General features: G+C 53.1%; 1 protein-coding gene across 2 annotated transcripts in view; it reads right to left on the reverse strand.

Annotated features, from left to right (window-relative positions):
- The window catches only part of PIK3C2B (phosphatidylinositol-4-phosphate 3-kinase catalytic subunit type 2 beta), a 64,363-nt gene that overhangs the window by 7,123 nt on the left and 39,922 nt on the right, over nucleotides 1–17,318 (reverse strand). For both annotated transcript variants that reach the window (XM_044267692.1, XM_044267693.1), the window contains 15 exons: nucleotides 17,083–17,194; nucleotides 15,739–15,881; nucleotides 14,214–14,402; nucleotides 12,686–12,779; nucleotides 12,434–12,528; nucleotides 12,094–12,274; nucleotides 10,611–10,718; nucleotides 9,908–10,000; nucleotides 8,953–9,082; nucleotides 7,186–7,322; nucleotides 3,440–3,609; nucleotides 2,790–2,946; nucleotides 2,341–2,450; nucleotides 1,213–1,414; nucleotides 662–786 (listed from right to left, as the gene is read on the reverse strand). In XM_044267692.1, the coding sequence (XP_044123627.1) occupies nucleotides 662–786; nucleotides 1,213–1,414; nucleotides 2,341–2,450; nucleotides 2,790–2,946; nucleotides 3,440–3,609; nucleotides 7,186–7,322; nucleotides 8,953–9,082; nucleotides 9,908–10,000; nucleotides 10,611–10,718; nucleotides 12,094–12,274; nucleotides 12,434–12,528; nucleotides 12,686–12,779; nucleotides 14,214–14,402; nucleotides 15,739–15,881; nucleotides 17,083–17,194 (2,046 nt within the window). The remainder of the gene's footprint in view (nucleotides 1–661; nucleotides 787–1,212; nucleotides 1,415–2,340; nucleotides 2,451–2,789; nucleotides 2,947–3,439; nucleotides 3,610–7,185; nucleotides 7,323–8,952; nucleotides 9,083–9,907; nucleotides 10,001–10,610; nucleotides 10,719–12,093; nucleotides 12,275–12,433; nucleotides 12,529–12,685; nucleotides 12,780–14,213; nucleotides 14,403–15,738; nucleotides 15,882–17,082; nucleotides 17,195–17,318) is intronic.

The raw sequence follows: 17,318 nt of genomic DNA on the forward strand, positions 1-17,318 counted from the left end.
TCAGGGTAAAAAATTCATCTGAAAATTCCTTTTAAAAAAATGTGTGTGGGCATACACAGACATAAAATTTACCATTGCAACCCTTACGTTCAGTGGCATTAGAAACACACATGGCTGTGCGACTCCTTCAGCTCATACAACTAAAAGTCTGCACCCATTAAACAGCTCCCTAGTCCTCCCTTCCCTGCCTCCCTCCAAGCCCTGGTGACCACCATTCTGCTTTTGGTCTCTAGGGCTCTGCCTACTCTAGAGACTCATATAAGGGGAATATTACACGTATTTGTCTCTTTGTAACTGGCGTATTTCACGGAGCATAATGTCCTCGAGGTCCTTCTTTTTAAGACTTAGTAATATTCCGTCACATATATGTGCCAAATTTTATCTATCTATCTTTTACTCTCTAAAAGACAAGAAACTTTGAAACATCTCCATATCCATAGTTAGTCCTCTGCCTTTAGCCCCTGTTTTCTCTCCAGGCAGGTGGACCCAAGCTCGTGTTTCAAGGCTGGACTGAGCGGGTCAGGAGACCTCAGCCAGCAGGGGGCGCAGTGTTACCACGCTCATTACCAGGCCAAGAAAACCAAGCCCATCTTGGGTCCAGCCATCTGGGACCCTTCTCCCTCTCTAGGATCCCCTCTGCGGAGAGGAAAGGGGCAGCTACCTGGGCAGCTGGGAAGAAGGGAAGAGCAGCCGTAGCTTATTGTGTAATTCCTGGAACTCCTCAAACGTCCGTTGGATGTAAGTGGCCTCGTGGGCGTTCTCTCGCATCACCTTTACCACATAAACCTGCAAAGGTCCAAGTCTTAGAGAATATGTGCCAAATACTGTGCACCCAATGAAGGGAGTGGGTAAGGGAACAGAAGAGGGAACGGGAGTGTGTGTGTGTGTGTCTGTGTGTGTGTGTTAGGGGAGCCCACATTCCTGAAGGAAAAGGGCAAACACATCTCCAAAGCAGAAGATGATAGACAGTACACTTGCAGGAATCCGAAAGCAAAGATGTCCCGCACGCGTAGCTTCATAGGACCCTTGACCCAGAGGCAACTACCATGCAACTCAGCTCCCTGAGTCCAGCAGCCCACTGGGACAGGGGAGAAGCTCGGTCTCCAACCGCTCCCAACTGCAGCGGTCACTGCCCGGATGTGAAGAGACAGAACCCCAAAACGCTGGAGGAGGTGGGGAGCAAGACAGGGTCAGACCGGAAAAAGCACTTACGTAGCCCTTGTTGGGGTGGAAAATCTTCTCATGGCGGCAGAGAAAAACATCACTGATGCGGCCAGAGCTCTTGAGCGTGTGTGTTCGGGGGGCGAAGGAAAGGGTCAGCCGGTCATCTGAGCCCGTGAACTTCATCTGAGCCAGGTTATGGATGAAAAAATTGAGCTTTGTGGCTACACTACCCAGGCTGCATTCAATCAACCTGTTGGCGCAGGAGGATGGGAAGAAAAGGGTGTAATCATGGACCCAGGTCCCCGCTGCCTGGACACGGCGATCTCAGTAAGTACCCGCTAACACCGGCGCCTGACACCCAGCTCAGACAGAATCCTATTTCCCGCGTGACAGCTTTACAGAGCGCATGGCCGGCACACGATTATGGATATGCACCATTATTCGTGTGAATCCTGAGGTTTTATCTCGCCTCGCTGCCCAACTGAGCCGAAGACAGTTAAACCAACGTAGGAGTTAGGGATTCTACCACAGGCTCAGCATGAAAACGTCTACATACAGCAGACCTCCAGCAACGTGGAAAGTTAGCGAGCACCGTTCGCTCTAGAGATTTCAGATCAAAGGGAGAGGTTCTATGTGAGACCAACACAGAAAATCTAGTTCGCCAAGTGTCAAAAAGAGTGCATGATAAACGGAGGCATCACCTACACGGACAGAACTGTAGACGCTGAGTATAGAGACACTTCCTTGCTTTCATACCGTGTGCCTAAAAATATTGCCAAGTGTGGGAAAATGGAACCATGGAGTTCCATGTTTGGGTAAGTGCAAGGGTTCTGACCCAGAGAACTGAGGACTAAGAAAAATCCCATGTTCGTCCCATAAACAAAGTCTCTGACTGAGACTGGAGAGAATAAGTAAGACTTAACAATAGCTCTGTTCACAAAGGTGAGCACCATATGTGGACTGGAAACAGAGTCAGAGAAGTCAAGGAATTTCCCTAGAAAGTCAGAGGCAAAGTTAGGACAACAAACACACGTAGTCAACTCTAGTTGGTGGCCACCTGAGCTATGCCTTTCCCATTTCCCTAGCCCTACTCCTGCCCATCAGGCAGCCTGGAAATGAGTGAGTCTGGGGTGGTAGTGGGGAGAGGGGAGGCCCGCCTAGAGCATGGGGTATTACCTGGTGAAGTAGGTGGTAGCGTTGGCTTCTGTGTCCTGAGGTCTCAGAGCATCATACACGTACTTGAGGTCCTCCAGGTCTGAGAGCTCGGGGATCCCACAAGACAACATCTAGAAGGAAAGCAAAGATGGAAAGCGGGCATCTGTAAAACCAGAAACGCTTGCTCCTTCCCCCCATAAGGCAAGATTTTTTGACAACTAGGCTCTCTAACCCTCTAGGGGGTGGCAGAGGGATGCTGTGGGCTGTGGCTGGAAGGCCACAGGAATGGGGGTGCTGGGGCAGGACGTCAGGCATCGCAGACACCACTGTTCCCAGTAGTCTGGGCCCTGCCTTTATCTAGACCTCAGAGAAGTAGATTTCTAGTAATCCTTTGAAGCAAGACAGGGGAGTCTTAAAGGTGGTGCCAGATGGTAAGAAGGAGGGATTCAGAAAGGGATGGAGCTCCTCACCAGGCCCAGGAGGTTGAGGAAGAGGTGGGTGTGCTTGCGAATGAGGTTGTAGGCTTGGCAGCAAAGGTCAACAAAATCATGGAAGCGGCTGGAAGGCTTGTCACCCCCGTTGATGACATACGCCATATCCGAGGTGAAGACAAAGGGGGCACGGTCCCTGGGCCAAGGGGAACATACAGGTAGAAGGTCAGCCTGGAGGAGGAAGCCCCCACCTTGTGGGGTGCATCTGGGAATGGTTCCCCTCATCACCTGTGGGAACCTGGAGAGATGGTACTCTCCCTAACTCTTCCCTTTTGCTTTTTCTACCTTAATCTCAAAAGACCCGCAAAGACGTCCTTCACGGATTCCTTGTCTGTGCATTATCAGTAATTTCTTTCTTGGAGAGCTAACCGTATTCCCTCTGGCTGTGCTCAGGGCTCATTTTCCCTTGCTTGGGCCTCAGCAGGGAGGAAGAGCTGGTCCCCACCATCTTCTGGAAGGCCCTCCAGGGACTTGACCTCTTTCTCAGGCTTCTCTCCTCCGAAGCCGTGCAGCCCAGGGGCTCGAGGGCAGCCCCCTTCTGTGACAGGCCCATGTTCCGCTCAGAACCACTTCCACGGACCTCCCCGGCCTCCACACGCAGCCTGGCTTGGCTGCCGCAGACCCCTTACCGCTTGATGTTGCCGAACATCTGCGCGTGGCCCAGGAAGCGGCCGAAGTCTATGTGGAACATGTGGCCGGTGGTCTTCAGCATGATATTGTCATTGTGCCGGTCGCAGATGCCCAAGACATACGTGGCCACGCAGCAGCCGGCGCACGAGTAGATGAAGTTCTCCACAGCCTTGGGGGGGTGCGGGGGACGGCAGGCGGATGGGAGGAGAGGACGGAAGGCGGGCTCGGAGGGACTCCAGGGGCCATGAGCCCTGTAGCACCTCCCACCAGCCAGGTCAGCCTTCATCGGGGATGGGTGTGCACCACCCCCCCACGCACACACACAGACCCCTCTCTCCTGTCTTACGGGCTATGAGGAGGCAGAAGGCTGGTGTGCCTCTCTAGGGAAACTGGCTGCAAAGACAGTGAACTCGCCTGGGAACCCCGACTTGAGCAGCCCCGACTGACACAACCCTAATGGACAGGAAGACGAATGTTTACCATGTTCCCAAACACTTGTGACCGTCTCAACTCAAGCATGGCCCTGAGGCAGCCGACTTCCAGGTCCCTTCCTGACCCCGCTCAGAATTCTCCAGGCTTCTCCCCAGGGTTCTTGGTAGCGGCTAAGTGCTAATCTAATTAAAGTCACTTCACCCAGAAGAAGAGCTGAGGCAGTTTCACACTCCTGTGGGGTGGGGTGGGGGTGGGTTTACACGTGAGAATCAGACATCTCTAGTTGGTAAACTGTGTGAGGGATATTTTTAAGTACAAAGAGGGAGGTGGGGAGGGGCTAAGGGGTTAGAGCCACCTAATTTCATCTGGTCAACATCTGTCCTCTTATCTAAGAAATACATAAGATGAAATTAGCAAATGGCTACCTTTCACCCTCTGAATCCTCTTTGCGAGGTTTATAGAATTTCTAAGAATTCACGACTCATCAGCAGAGGGGGAAAATGGCATTGCCAACAAGGAAATGTATAGACTTGAGAATGAGAGAAAGCTTCCCAGATAGAGAATGCGTGCCCTCCTTGTCTCTCTCTGCATATTCCTCCCCATCCTTCAGGGCAGGGAGTCCCAGGCCCTCCCAGCTCCCGCAGACTCCTCCCCCTCTGAGTCCCCAACAGCCCCACTTGCCACCCCCATTCAGCCAGCGCTCACTCTTTTCTCTCCCCGGGGTCCAGGGGTCTTAGCTCCCAGCCGCTTCTTGGGCATCCACAAGGCCTGTGTCAAAACTAGCCGCACGGAATCCCCCGCCCAGTCCCTTGTCTAATTAAATCAGCTGGTGAGTCCACAGGACTCTAAGAACAGAAAGTCTGCAAAGAGATCACAGAATGCACCTTCTGGAAGAAAAGGACGATTTCCAGGACAGGGAAACAGATGAATGAAAACAAGCCACTCAGTCAGGAGTACAACCTGTCACTTCCCAGTCGTGACCTTCATCTCCACCAACTTATCTTCCTGCCACAGACACTCTTTCCAGCTGGAATGTAACCTTTTTCTTTTCTTTTTTTCTAAGATTTTATTCTGAAGTAATCTCTATACCCAACGTGGCGCTCGAACCCACAACCCCAAGGATCAAGAGCTGCATGCATGCTCTACTGACTGACCGAGCCAGGTGGCCCTACAGGGAACGCATGCTGTCTTGACTCACAGGAGCTCCGTGACTGTGGGTAAATGACTCCGGTCTCATCACTTAAGTTAGGCGGAGTGTCCGCTGCCGCAAGTCTTGCCAGACCAAGGGAGCTCTCCTGATTTAAGGGGTTTTTACTTAAGGGATGTGGGCAACTCTCTCTGCTCAGGAAGTGGCCAGGAGACGGATGGTTCTAGTTCTTTCCTACTGGAAGTCAGCGGAAGAAACCACCAGCGCTACTCCAGCAGAAAGCCGAGACGAGCTGACAGGCTGCCTTTGGGAGGCTGACATTAAACACAAAGACACAGACTGATGTCTCTATGCGTTCTTGTCATGCATCCTTCTACCATGTTTATTATGACATAAGTCCAGCAGCAAGCACAGTGCCCCTGTGTGGTGGCCATGTCAGACCTAAAGAACACACCGTAGTGGGGTAGAGGGGCGGTTGCAAAGAATCCATATGCCTCCTGTCCAAGGGTAGAGAGCCTCGAGATTGGCAATGTAGAGAGGGTGGGTTTTGAGGGATGGGGAGGGGAACACCTGACTTTCCGGGCAGAAGGAACACTACCACCTTAAAGGTATCAGGGAAATAGGACTCTCCTAGGCTGGGGAGTAAGTTATCATTAAGAGGGGAGGTGCTGTGGACGGGACTGCAGGGGTGGGCCGGGCTGGATTACAACGCTATGTTGTGCCACGCTATGGATCCTGGGCCTATCTTTTAGGACACAGGGAGCATTCGAGGAACCTAGAGCAAAGGAGTGACAGGAGCGGTTTTATACTTTATTGAAAAAGCCACCTCTGACTTCAAGCAGAGGATGGCAGCAGAAGGAGAAGCATTCCAGTGGTTCAAGGACAGCAGATAGCTGAAAGGAATGGAAAGAAGTGGACAGAAGTGAGAGATGCTGGGAGAGAAGAATCAACAGGGCTTGGTACAGCAGAGGCGAGCCAGAAGGAACTGTCAAGAAGACTCATGGCTCTGTCTTGGGTGACGACACAGAGGCTCACACCATCTACTGGCAGGAAACACACAAAAAGCGGGCTTCAAGAAAAGGGGAGACTGTTTGTTTGTTTTTTTTTTTTAATACTGTTTTTCTGAAAATAAATAAATTGGAAAAAAAAAAAAAAGAAAAGGGGAGACAGAAAGCTCAGGTTTCTCTCTACTGAGTTTGAGGTATGGGTGAAGTTCAAGGAGGGACCTCCCCAAGCAGGTGGCTTAGAGCACAAAGCTCGAGGGAGAGAGGAGGGAATGGCTTTGGAAGACGTCAGCAAAACGGGTGGTACTTAAAGTGTTAAGAGCTGAGGAACCGCAGGAGAATACAAAGAGAGCACAGCAGGCCAGGAATTAAATCCTGGTGATCGCAAACGTTTAAGGCCATCTAGGATCACCTAATTAGATGTTCACTGAATAAACATTCTGATTATGATTCGGCTGTCCATATCGGTTTCCCCTCTGGGATAAAATGCACTCATCAATATATATTAGTGTCGAGGTCCCTTGGAAGTTCGATTATATAAATGGGCATCCTGACTTACAGTCTACCTCTTATAAGTTGGGGATTATGACTGGTTCCCTCACCATGAAACTGTGGACCAGCCACGGACCACAGAAGGCCACCAAGGCCCTACCACCTAGGAAGGTTCCACCTAAGGAACAGGCCAGCCTCCCTTTCTACGACCTCTGTCTCCTATCCAGCCTTCATCCTGGCTCCCGCTTACTTACAGCCTTGCCCCAAACCAGCTTCATACACCTGAGTAAATCTTAATTCACATGGTGAAAAGTGCCACTGAAACCCTCCAAGGGCCCAGGAGGAAGGGAACAGAAGCCAGGATTAGGAGAGATCCAAGCAGTTTCTCAAATGCTGCCCCCACCCCTCCTGCTCCCAAAACTCCATCTGCCAGGGGAACCCAACGGAGGTTTCCCAGCTGGACACCAGCAGATTTTCTCAGTCCACTTACCATGGTCATTTGACCCAAACCCTAGCTATGTGGAGGCACCTGTCAGCCAAGCAGGTTTCTTTCCTCCCGACACAGCTGAGCTGCCTCCTCTGTGCCCATCCAGGCCTTGTGTTCTCACAGCCATGTGCCCGAGTCAGCCGCACCCTGCCCCCAGTGGTGCCCTCTAACCCCCAATCCTACCTTCTCGTACTCGTCCTCCCCAGGGTTGTGCTTCTGCAGCCAGTCTGCCAGGGGTCGGTCCTTGAAGGAGCCGGTCACCCCGTGCTCCACCTGGATTTTCCGCAGCGTCTCAGCATTGGGGATCATCTCCACCATCCCTGTGAGAGGGGGCATTGGTGGGGCGCTCCCAAGCAGAGGCAAGGGGACTGGGTGGGGGGCAACTACGGGAGCCTTGCAGGATGCTTCCCTATAAATGAAGCCCGAGGATATTTGGACAAAGTCTGATAATCAGGGGAAAAGGACAGCAGGAGGAGGAATACCATTCCCAAGCCTCATATTCCACGCTGGGACACTGCGGGGCCCTTTGGTCTCCCTAGTTCATTGCTGCTGTTCCTCTTTTGTTTCTAACTTTTACTGTTGGAATTTTCAGACACATATATGTGCATGTGTGTGTCTATATATATATATATATGAACAATGTTTATGAATGATTATTCATATATATGTATGAACATTTTAAAAAAGATTTTATTGATTTATTTGACAGAGAGAAATGAGCACAAGCAGCAGGAGAGACAGGGAGAGGGAAAGGGAGGAGCAGGCTTCCTGCTGAGCAGGGAGCCTGACTCGGAGTTGGATCCCAGGACCCTGGGATCATGACCGGAGCCAACGGCAGACGCTCAACTGAGCCACCCAGGCAGCCCTGTATAAACATTTTATACATATGTACACACACACACACACACACACACATATATATGAATAAAGAGAATGGGATCATGAACTCACACCTAACCATCACCCCTTTCATTTACTTGTTTTGTTTTTAATCTCTTTTACGACATCTGTATTGGTCTACTCCAGGCTTCATCTTCTTGTTCCTTTCTCCTGAATTTTCTCATTACTTGTTTTTGTTTTTAATCTCTTTTACAACGTCTGTATATCACCCCATTTCAAAAATTGTTTTTACGGATCTTCTTTTACCTATTTCACTCAGCCAACCCTGTTTTTTCCTTTCTTACTGGAGTACGTTTTTTCTTTTTTTTTTAAAGTAAACTTTGAGCCCAGTGTGGGGCTTGAACTCACAATCCTGGGTCACAAGCTCTACCGACTAAGCCAGCCAGGCGGCCCCTTAGAAATCCCAGACACGTCATTTCACTCATAAATATTTCAAGTACAACTAACAAGGACATAACCACCAAGGCCATTAGCACATCCCCAAAATTACCAATCATTCTTTAATCCAGTCTATACTTACATTTCCCCCTCTGGTCTCAAAATAATACCTTTTCACAGCTGGTTGGGGTTTTTTGTTTGTTTGTTTGTTTGTTTGTTTTTTAAAGATTTTATTTATGTATTTGACAGACAGAGATCACAAGTAGGCAGAGAGGCAGGCAGAGGGAGAGAGAGGAGGAAGCAGGCTCCCTGCAGAGCAGAGAGCCCAACATGGGGCTCGATCCCAGGACCCTGGGATCATGACCTGAGCCGAAGGCAGCGGCTTTAACCACTGAGCCTCCCAGGCGCCCCTGGTTGGTTTGAATCAGGACCCGAGTCTACTCGGCGCGTCTGGTGGTTACGTCACCAAGTGTATTCTACTTTCTTCCAGGTCCTCTCTCTCTGCTCTATCTTCCCTTTTATTAATGCCCTCCCATGGCTTCTACGGCAACAACCTTGCCAGTTTTGTTTTCCTGGAGAAGCACAGATGGGGAAGGGGAGGAGGGCAGTAATAAGGCAAGGGGAGCCCTCCACGCCAGCTGCCCGTGCGCCGCACCCCCACTCCCAGCTGACCTCTGCCCCGGCCCGTGGAGAAGCAGCGGAAGATGACCATGCGCATGTCCAGCCCCTCCTGGACCCAGATCTTGCTCATGATGCGAATCATCTGCAGGGTCAGCATGTCCTGGCGAAGGTCGTCCCCGCACTGGATGAAGAAAGTGACCAGAGCTCGAGTTCATCGCCTCCCCTGGCTCCCAGATGCCCCGAGAGAGCCACCCGGGCCCACGCGACGACAGGGGACTACTGCCCAGTTTTCCCACCTCCCCTCTCGGCTCACACCGGGTCAAAGGACCAGAGGTGGACCAGCCATCATGTCCGCCCCTGCGGTGTCCCGGCTCTTTCTTCAACCCCCACATCGCCATCCGAACTGAACTGAGATTCCCGATAATCAAGACTTTTTCAAACATGAGTGTTTACACCTTGGATCCGGAACCGACACACAGCCAGTACACACATTACATGGTAGCATTCATGTGTCTCCCGTCCCCCGCTAGATGACATGGTCTCAGACTACGGTTTACTTCTCAGGATCACGAACATCTGGGTGCAACTGTTAGGATGGACAGACCGTAGGGATCACCTCGTCCAACCTGCGCCTGTTCTCTTAATTTCCTCTTCAACATTGCTGCTGGGCAGCCATGAAGCCTCTGCTTGAACACCCTCAGGCACGAGCAGATCGCCACTATATCCATCCATCATTGGGATAGCCACGCCTTCTAGAAAGCCCTCTGTATACCCCTCTGTATACCCCCGCTGCCAGCTGCCTTGCTCTTCCTAGCCCGCTGGGGCCATGCAGAATCAGGCTCTTGTCGTGGGCCCCTGATAATCCTTCACACATGAAAATGGGAGCAGGGGCTAATAGCAAGAGACCTGCCCTGGGGCTGCTCCTACCACGCTTCAACCCCACCTCCCCTTCCCTCCTCCCCTCTACCACCTTCATCATCCCACCAGGCTTGCGAAGTGTCCTCACCTTGAAGATGACACGGATGTTCTCGCCCAGTGGGTCCACATTTTGGAAGGACAGCTTCAGGGGGACCGCATTGGAGTTGAAGTAGGAACAGTCCTGCCACGGAAGAGAGGGTAGGGTAGTGATGAGGGTCAGGAAGGAAAAGGGCCTCCGCACCGTGGGTCAAGCTGCTGCTGCCGCTGGTCCTCCTGCTCGCAGTTTCTGCCAGATTCCTCTGGACCCCGCACTGCTTCCTTCCCTCACACCAGTGTGTTACAGCCTCGGCCCCAGCAAGCGTTCTCTCATGCCTTCGGTGCATTCCGCATACAACCTAGTAGGACGTGACTCCCATCTACATCTCAGTCTACTCCTCTGGAAAATGGGACTCCCAACAGGACCAAGTTTGTAAGAGTTGTGAGCGTTAAAATGCGATCACCGGCATAAAGGACTCAGAAGACCGCAGCACAGAGGCAGTGCTCAGCAGGGACAGAGGACAACTGCGGTCATTATCACCAGCCTGGGTCCTGCCTTATCAGGGACAACACTTAGCCAGCCCCCGACCTAATTCCTTTACCTTGTGCAGCTGTCAGGCAAAAGTCAGTACACACTAGGTCTGCAAAGAGACCTGAACAGGTCTCTCTTCCTCCTCTCAATAATCAGGGTGAGAGGACCTCGCCTCCACCGAGCCTTCCCTGCCCCGAGAACCCCAAACCCACCAATCACTCACCCTGGGCACGATGCCCTTAACCAGCAGACTGGGGCTGAGTGGCAGGCGGCAGGAGCCAATCAGGGCAAAGAACTGCCTCACCTCCTCCAGGCCCGTGCGGAGGATCCCCTGAGAGGGAGGGGAGAGGAAGAGTAGGGGTGAGGAGGGTGCCTCTAAGCTCTACTGAGAACTAGGCCTCCCCCAGAGCTGGGCGCCCAGGAGTGGTTGGGATGAAAACCACCATCCCCGGAGAAGTGTGGGCAACCCCCAGGAGACCAAGAGGAAGGAAAAGTACCCCGGCCTGGGGTGTCGTGCCCGGGACAGTGCACTGGGCAGCAAGCCTGGACAGCTTACAGAGGTGAGGCAGGGGACACCCCAGTAAACTGGGACAGCAGGGGCATCTCAGGGGGGCAGTGCTGCTCAGGCCATTGCCAAGAAAAGCCAACAGCCTAAACTTCAAATTCTCCCAAAACTTTTTTTGACAGAATGAGAGTGAGTACAGGCAGGGGCAGGCAGAGGGAGAGGAAGAAGCAGGCTCCTCACTGAGCAGGGAACCCGATGCGGGACTCAATCCCAGGACCCTGGAATCATGACCTGGGCTGAAGGCAGACACATAAAGGTCTGAGCCATCCAGGAACTCTCTCCCAATTTTTTTTTAAGATTGCATTTATTTATTTGAGACAGAGGGTATGAGCAGTGAGGGTGTGTGGGAGAGGGGCAGAGGGAGAAGCAGGCTCTCAGAGGAGGGAGCCCAAAACGGGACTCGATCCCAGGACCTCGGGACCATAACCTGAGCCAAAGGCAGACACCTCACTGACTGAGCCCCCCAGGCACCCTGAAATTCTTGCAATGTTTAACTGTTAATAACCAGGAACACTGTGGGCCTAATACAGCCTGGCAGCATGAACAGATAAAGGTCCCCACTCTGGGTAACAGCAGCCCGAACTACAGCTCCCAGCACAGTGAACAAAGTAGGACTGAATTTCAGCCCACGCTTGCCCTCTCTGGCTGGCTGCTCTTCTGCAGCGAAACAACTCATACAAATACACTTAGCCTTTAAAGGCAACAGTTAAATAAAAACTGTAACACTGTACAGGCCAACCAAAACACATCCATGGGCTGTATCCAGCTTGCAGACTGTCACTCTGTGGCCCGTAGGTTAGAGACAGAGTCCCCTCCTTCCAGTCCTTAAATCAGAGATGGCCAAGTGCCATCCTGCCGGTGAGAACATGGAAGGTATTAACAGCTGGTTACAAAAGTCCTGGGACTGGGCGCCTGGGTGGCTCAGTCATTAAGGCTTCGGCTCGGGTCATGATCCCGAGGTCCTGGGGTAGTGGCCTGCATTGGGCTCCCTGCTTGGCAGGAAGCCTGCTTCTCCCTCTCCCGCTCCCCCTGCTTGTGTTCCTGCTCTCGCTGTCTCTCTCTGTCAAATGAATAAATAAAATCTAAAAAAAAAAAAAAAAAGCCCAGGCCCAAAATGGGTAGACGGCCTCGCCCTCCTCACCTGGCGTGCAGAAGGGGCAGCTTCTCGGACCTGCTGCGCCAGCTTGGCCAGGGTACTGACGAGCCAGCACTGGCGGTTAAACTCCTCTCTCAGCCCCTTGCCACAGCAGCACAGCAAGGCTGCCAGCAGGTACTGGTAGCGGATGCTGAACTGAGAATCTTTGAGGCCGTCCTTCAGGAGCCTGCAAGGCAAAGGGTGGGAAGTGGGAGGGGGTCCAGACACTTGGGATCACCCACAAGGATGTGCACAATGGTGGGGAGGGGTGAGACACCGCTCCAGCTCCCAGGGAAACCCACCCCAGGACGCTCGTGTGCCTCCCGGCTCTCCCCACGCAGCTCACCAGAAGAAGTAGTGCGTCACTCTCAAGTCTGAGACGGCTCGTTTCAGGAGGAAGCGCACCAAGGGGCTGTCCAGGTAACACTCGTACTTCAGGGCCTGTTTAGGGGAAAGGGATCAGGAGGCTGTATGGCCTGCCCGCCATCTACACCTGCCACTATCCCATCAGGGACCCTGGGTTCCCCAAGGAGGATGCACATGGGGTTGGGGCCAGGGGAGGGGCCATCAGAACCTGAGGGAAGGCCGGTCCGCCCACCTGCACGAGCTGAGGCAAGTAGTCGAGGAGCTCGGCGTCCGACAGCGAGCCGATCCACTGGACGGCCATCCGACGTACCTCCTGGTCCGGGAAACTGTAAAACAGAGCCCCGCCCCTTGACGGCCCGGCTGCAGGCTCTGTGGCCCAGGAGCGAGCCAGCACCCGCACGGCGGGGTTTCAGACACACGGGTGGAGAAAAGGCGACATCCCTCAGAATCTGCCGAAGCCACTAGAAGAATCCTGTGCGCCTTATCTGGAGAGTAAGCCTTGAGAATGGCCCTGTCCCTTGGTCAGAGCAGGCATGGGGCCACAGAGGAACAGGACGGTGCCCACTTTCATTCCTTGTAGGATTTAAAGGAAACTGGATGGAGTCTTCAACCCTGTTCCTGAAAATCTTTTCCTCAACTCCCACTGTGCTAGAAATTCCCGTCACTGAAGAACCCTTACATGGATTAAAGCATGATGGTACCATCCTTTAGTGCAAAGCCAGCCAGATTAAGAACAGAAAACCATGGAGTTTTACATAAGCCAGTACCCTATGACAGAGGTTACCGAGTAGAGATGAGCAAAAACATGGTCTCAAAAAGTCCTGAAGGCAAGACACATGGATTGGGTACAGTCTAATAACCAAGAGCAGCAAAAAAGAAGCCAAGGATACTGGGTACCATCTGGAAAAGGCAGCCTGAGGGTCTGAAACCAGGAGGAGCATGTCCCCAGAGAACATTTCTGAGGGAAAGAGGGAAGAGAGGACTGTGAAAGTCGAATGAAGTGGTAAAGTTTGGGTCACCCAGAGCTGTGCACTTGTCAAGACTCAGCCGACATCCAGGTAAGGCTTAGGCCTTTCTGATTTTGGAAATTTTGCCTCTAAAGAAAAAACCAACACACGTCAAGTTCTAGTTAATGATATACATACACCGAAGTATTTAGAGGGAGGTGTGATGTCTGCAACTTACACTGAAATGTACTAAAAAAAGTAAGACAGACTGATGGTTGGATGGAGAGATATACACACAAGAAAGTAAATACAGCAAATAGTGAAAATGGTTAGGATTTAGGTAGTGGGTCCATGGATGTTCACTGTAAAATTTTTGGTTCTGCAATATGCTTAGAAAATGTTCCCGGGGCTCCTGGGTGGCTCAGTGGGTTAAAGCCTCTGCCTTTGGCTCAGGTCATGATCCCAGGGTCCTGGCATTGAGCCCCATGTCGGGCTCTCTGCTCAGCAGGGAACCTGCTTCCTCCTCTCTCTCTGCCTGCCTCTCTGCCTACTTGTAATCTCTGTCTGTCAAATAAATAAATAAAATCTTAAAAAAAAAAAAAAAGAAAGAAAGAAAAAGAAAAAGAAAATGTTCCCAATGTCACACCGCAGGGAAAGGAGACAAGAAAAAGCAAAAAAGGAGTGAAGACACCCTGAATTTCCTAGCCCACTTTACCACTTCCCCAGGACTGGCTCAGGCTCGCGGTGGGCGGTGCCAAGCCCTGGCCCCGGGAAGGACTCGAAGTCAAGGAAAGGCGGGTGTTAACAACTCACGTGGCATGCAGGAGCCCCAGAGCATCCTGGTGGTTCATGTGGGTCCACTGCTTCAGGAGAGCATAGATGTCGGGCAGGCAAGCCCACTCCCAGCTGGGGGCGCTGGCAAGCACCAGGGGCAGGGAGCTCACCTCCAAATGGCAATAGTATCGCTTCTCCCACAGGCGCTTCTTGTCAGCGTCCGTGAGCCTGTGGGTGTGGGGAGGCCAGAGACAGCACGGTCAGCCACGGGGAAGGGTATTGACTCTCCACGAGAATGCCACACATTCTCCAGCTCAGTGGTTCCCAGGCTTTGCTGCACATTGCAATCACCTGGGAAGGTTTATAAAGTCCCCGTGCCTGGGCCACTCCCGACACCTGTGGAGTCAGAACGTCTGTGGAAACCAGGCATTGGTATTTTTGAAAGATGCCCAGGTGACTGCAGCGTGTGAAGCGAGGTTTTGGGGCACCAGGGCCTAAGCCTCATCTTTGGTCCTGGCATCTCAGGGCCTCTCCGGCCGAATGCACAGGTCACGGGCACCCCGCAACTGGCCGCCCCTCCTGCCGGATGCCCTTAGAACGCCACTCCCAAGGGGAGCCACCAGAGGGCAGTGCTCCCCACAATGTCTGGGTCTGGAGGGCTGAGAAGCCTCTGGGATCTGGGGGCCAGCTGGAGGGTCTATAGAAGCCACAGCTAATTAAGCCTTGCCTGAGATCAGGTGTCTAATGGGAGAAGGGAGCTGAGGGGCTAATGAAGCAAGGGGTCAGCAGAGGAGTGGGGGCGGGGGGGATCTGTCGTCACTCAGCTACTTTGACTCCTTGGGTGGGATATGAGGGAGAGATGAGCCCCATCTCTCCTACCCCCGTCCCCCATACACACACGCATGGGCACGCGCTTGCAGTATAGGGCCACGCAGTGCAGGAGCCAGAGAGGTATACAGGGAGAGCAGGCGGGGCAGGAGGCCCCATTGCCCCCATCCCACCAGCTCCTTGAGCTCCCTGCTCCCAGCTCCTCACCCCTCCCCCTCCAATCCTGGTGAGAGAAGCAGCCCCAAGGATGACATCAGCTTGGACTCGTTTCCCCTTGAGAACTGCCAGCCTGCCCCGACACCTGATCCTTTTGGAAAGTGACAAAGTGACGGGGCCAGAGAAAGGCAAGAGGCTGTGGGTGTGGAAGGGGCAGAAGGTGGGGGCAGGGTGGTGAGGACAGGAGCCAGCTGCCCCCATGGATAGCAAGGAGGAGACAACATATCTTGGGAGACAGATGGGGCAAAGCTCTGGTCCTCTGGCAAGCTGAATCTGGACCAGGTCTCCATTGTGCGGATGGGCATTCCGAGACCCAGTCTCCTAGCCCCAGCCTCTCCTCTTTCCTAGTGTCAGGATGCCCGCAGCAGAGCCCTCTCTCCACTGGGTCCTGCTTCAGCGCCAGTTGCCCACCCCATCCCACCTCTGCTCCCAAAGCAGGCGGGCAGGACCTGGAGCTGGCAGGGGAGAGGTCAGACAGAACGGGGCCAGAGCCACACGCGGGGAAGGCCCCGGGCCTCACCAGTACAAGGACTCCTTCCGCATGATGTTCTTAAGCACACGTTGGTCTTCTTCCCGGAGGCTGCCAAACACATAGCGAGGACTGAACTTGTCTCCAGGGGGGCTGGTGAACTTGATGTCAAAGGCTGAGGTGGGGAAGTCGATCTGGGGGATGGTGTCAGAGAAGAGGGGAGAGAAGACAGACAGGTGAGTGAGAAGGTGAGCCGCCACCTTCCTGGTTCTCCAGGGCCTCTGTCTCAAGTGTTCTCCCTCCTTTCTGCAGGTTGCTTGTAAAATAACCCAGCTGGACTTGGTGCGGACTTGGGACTTGGGACTTTGGAGAAAGCCTCTTCCAGTTGTCACTTCCAGCAAAAAAATGAGAAGGTAACAGAGGGAGAGAGGAACAGGGAAGTGAGAAAGAGGCTGGGCAGAGATGTAGCCAGGTGGGGTTAGGGAACAGAAGTGTCTGCAGGCTGAACCCCTGAGAGCCTCCAAGCTGAGGCCAGGGAGCCTTCAGGGCGGCCCTGGAAGGCGCTGCTGCCTGATGGGAAGTGGGACCACATGCCAGGGGAGGGCCCTACCGATTCTCAATCCTGTGCCCCCAGCTCCCCTAGCTCTAGGCCACCCCATGTTCATCCTCCTAAATTGGGTATCAGAGTGGAGTGGGGCCTACGTTCCCGCAATCAACAAATGTTTAGTGGGAAGTTGCTAAGCAATGTTCCAGGTTCTGGGCTTTAAGTCTGATTAATTAAGGGAGACAAAAACGCCTGCCTCTGGAGCCTTTGTTCTGTGTTATTCTATTTCATGCTCTAGCCACTTTCATATTCCAGATTCCATACCAGAGCATGCCATGATCTATATGAAAAGGGAGCCAGAAACCAGTAACTAGACCTTGGGCTTGACCAACTCCTCCTCCTCTCCCCAGGCAGGGAGTCCACTCGGAGAAAGTACTGAGTGGCTGCATGGAGGGGGGGAGAAACGGGGGGGGGGCGGACTGAGGGCTTCCCCTCAGGCCCCAAAAGGGGACAGCTCAGGCTTTATCCGACTCAGTCACGTGCGGGCTCAATACAAAGGACTTCAAGTTGCTGGGCCCCCAGACAGGGGCGCAGGTGCTCAGGCCCTGCCTTCGGCCTCCTTGAGATGGAAGGTAACCTCCAGGAGATGGCACACATTCCACAGACTCACCCTCCCACTCCAGGCTAACCAAATCACTCTGGTTGCTTCTGTCACATCAGTGCACTGTGCCCAACTTGCCAGAGCTTTCTCTTACCTCCTAGCCCAAACCTCCAGGCGGAAAACTCAGAGCTGCCTCTTGGATAGCCCTGTGCAGCGGGCAGGAGGGACGGTCCTGGGGCCGCGGTCTCACCTGCAGGATGACGCTATCCGGCTGGTGGAAATTAGGTGCACTCCAACGGGCGCTGGGGCTTTCCTGTGTTGCTGGCCATAAACCCAGAAGCTTCCGACCACAGGTCAGGACTCTAAGGAGAATGGAGGGGAGAGGAATGAGCCAACAAACACAACGGCTACGGAGATGGTTTCCCTCCTGCTCCCCCATCCAAAAATCGGTCTTTGAAGCCACCATCCAACTCTGTCATTCTCTTA

This window comes from Neovison vison, chromosome 10 (assembly GCF_020171115.1).
Source record: "Neovison vison isolate M4711 chromosome 10, ASM_NN_V1, whole genome shotgun sequence".
Taxonomy (NCBI): Eukaryota; Metazoa; Chordata; class Mammalia; order Carnivora; family Mustelidae; genus Neogale; species Neogale vison.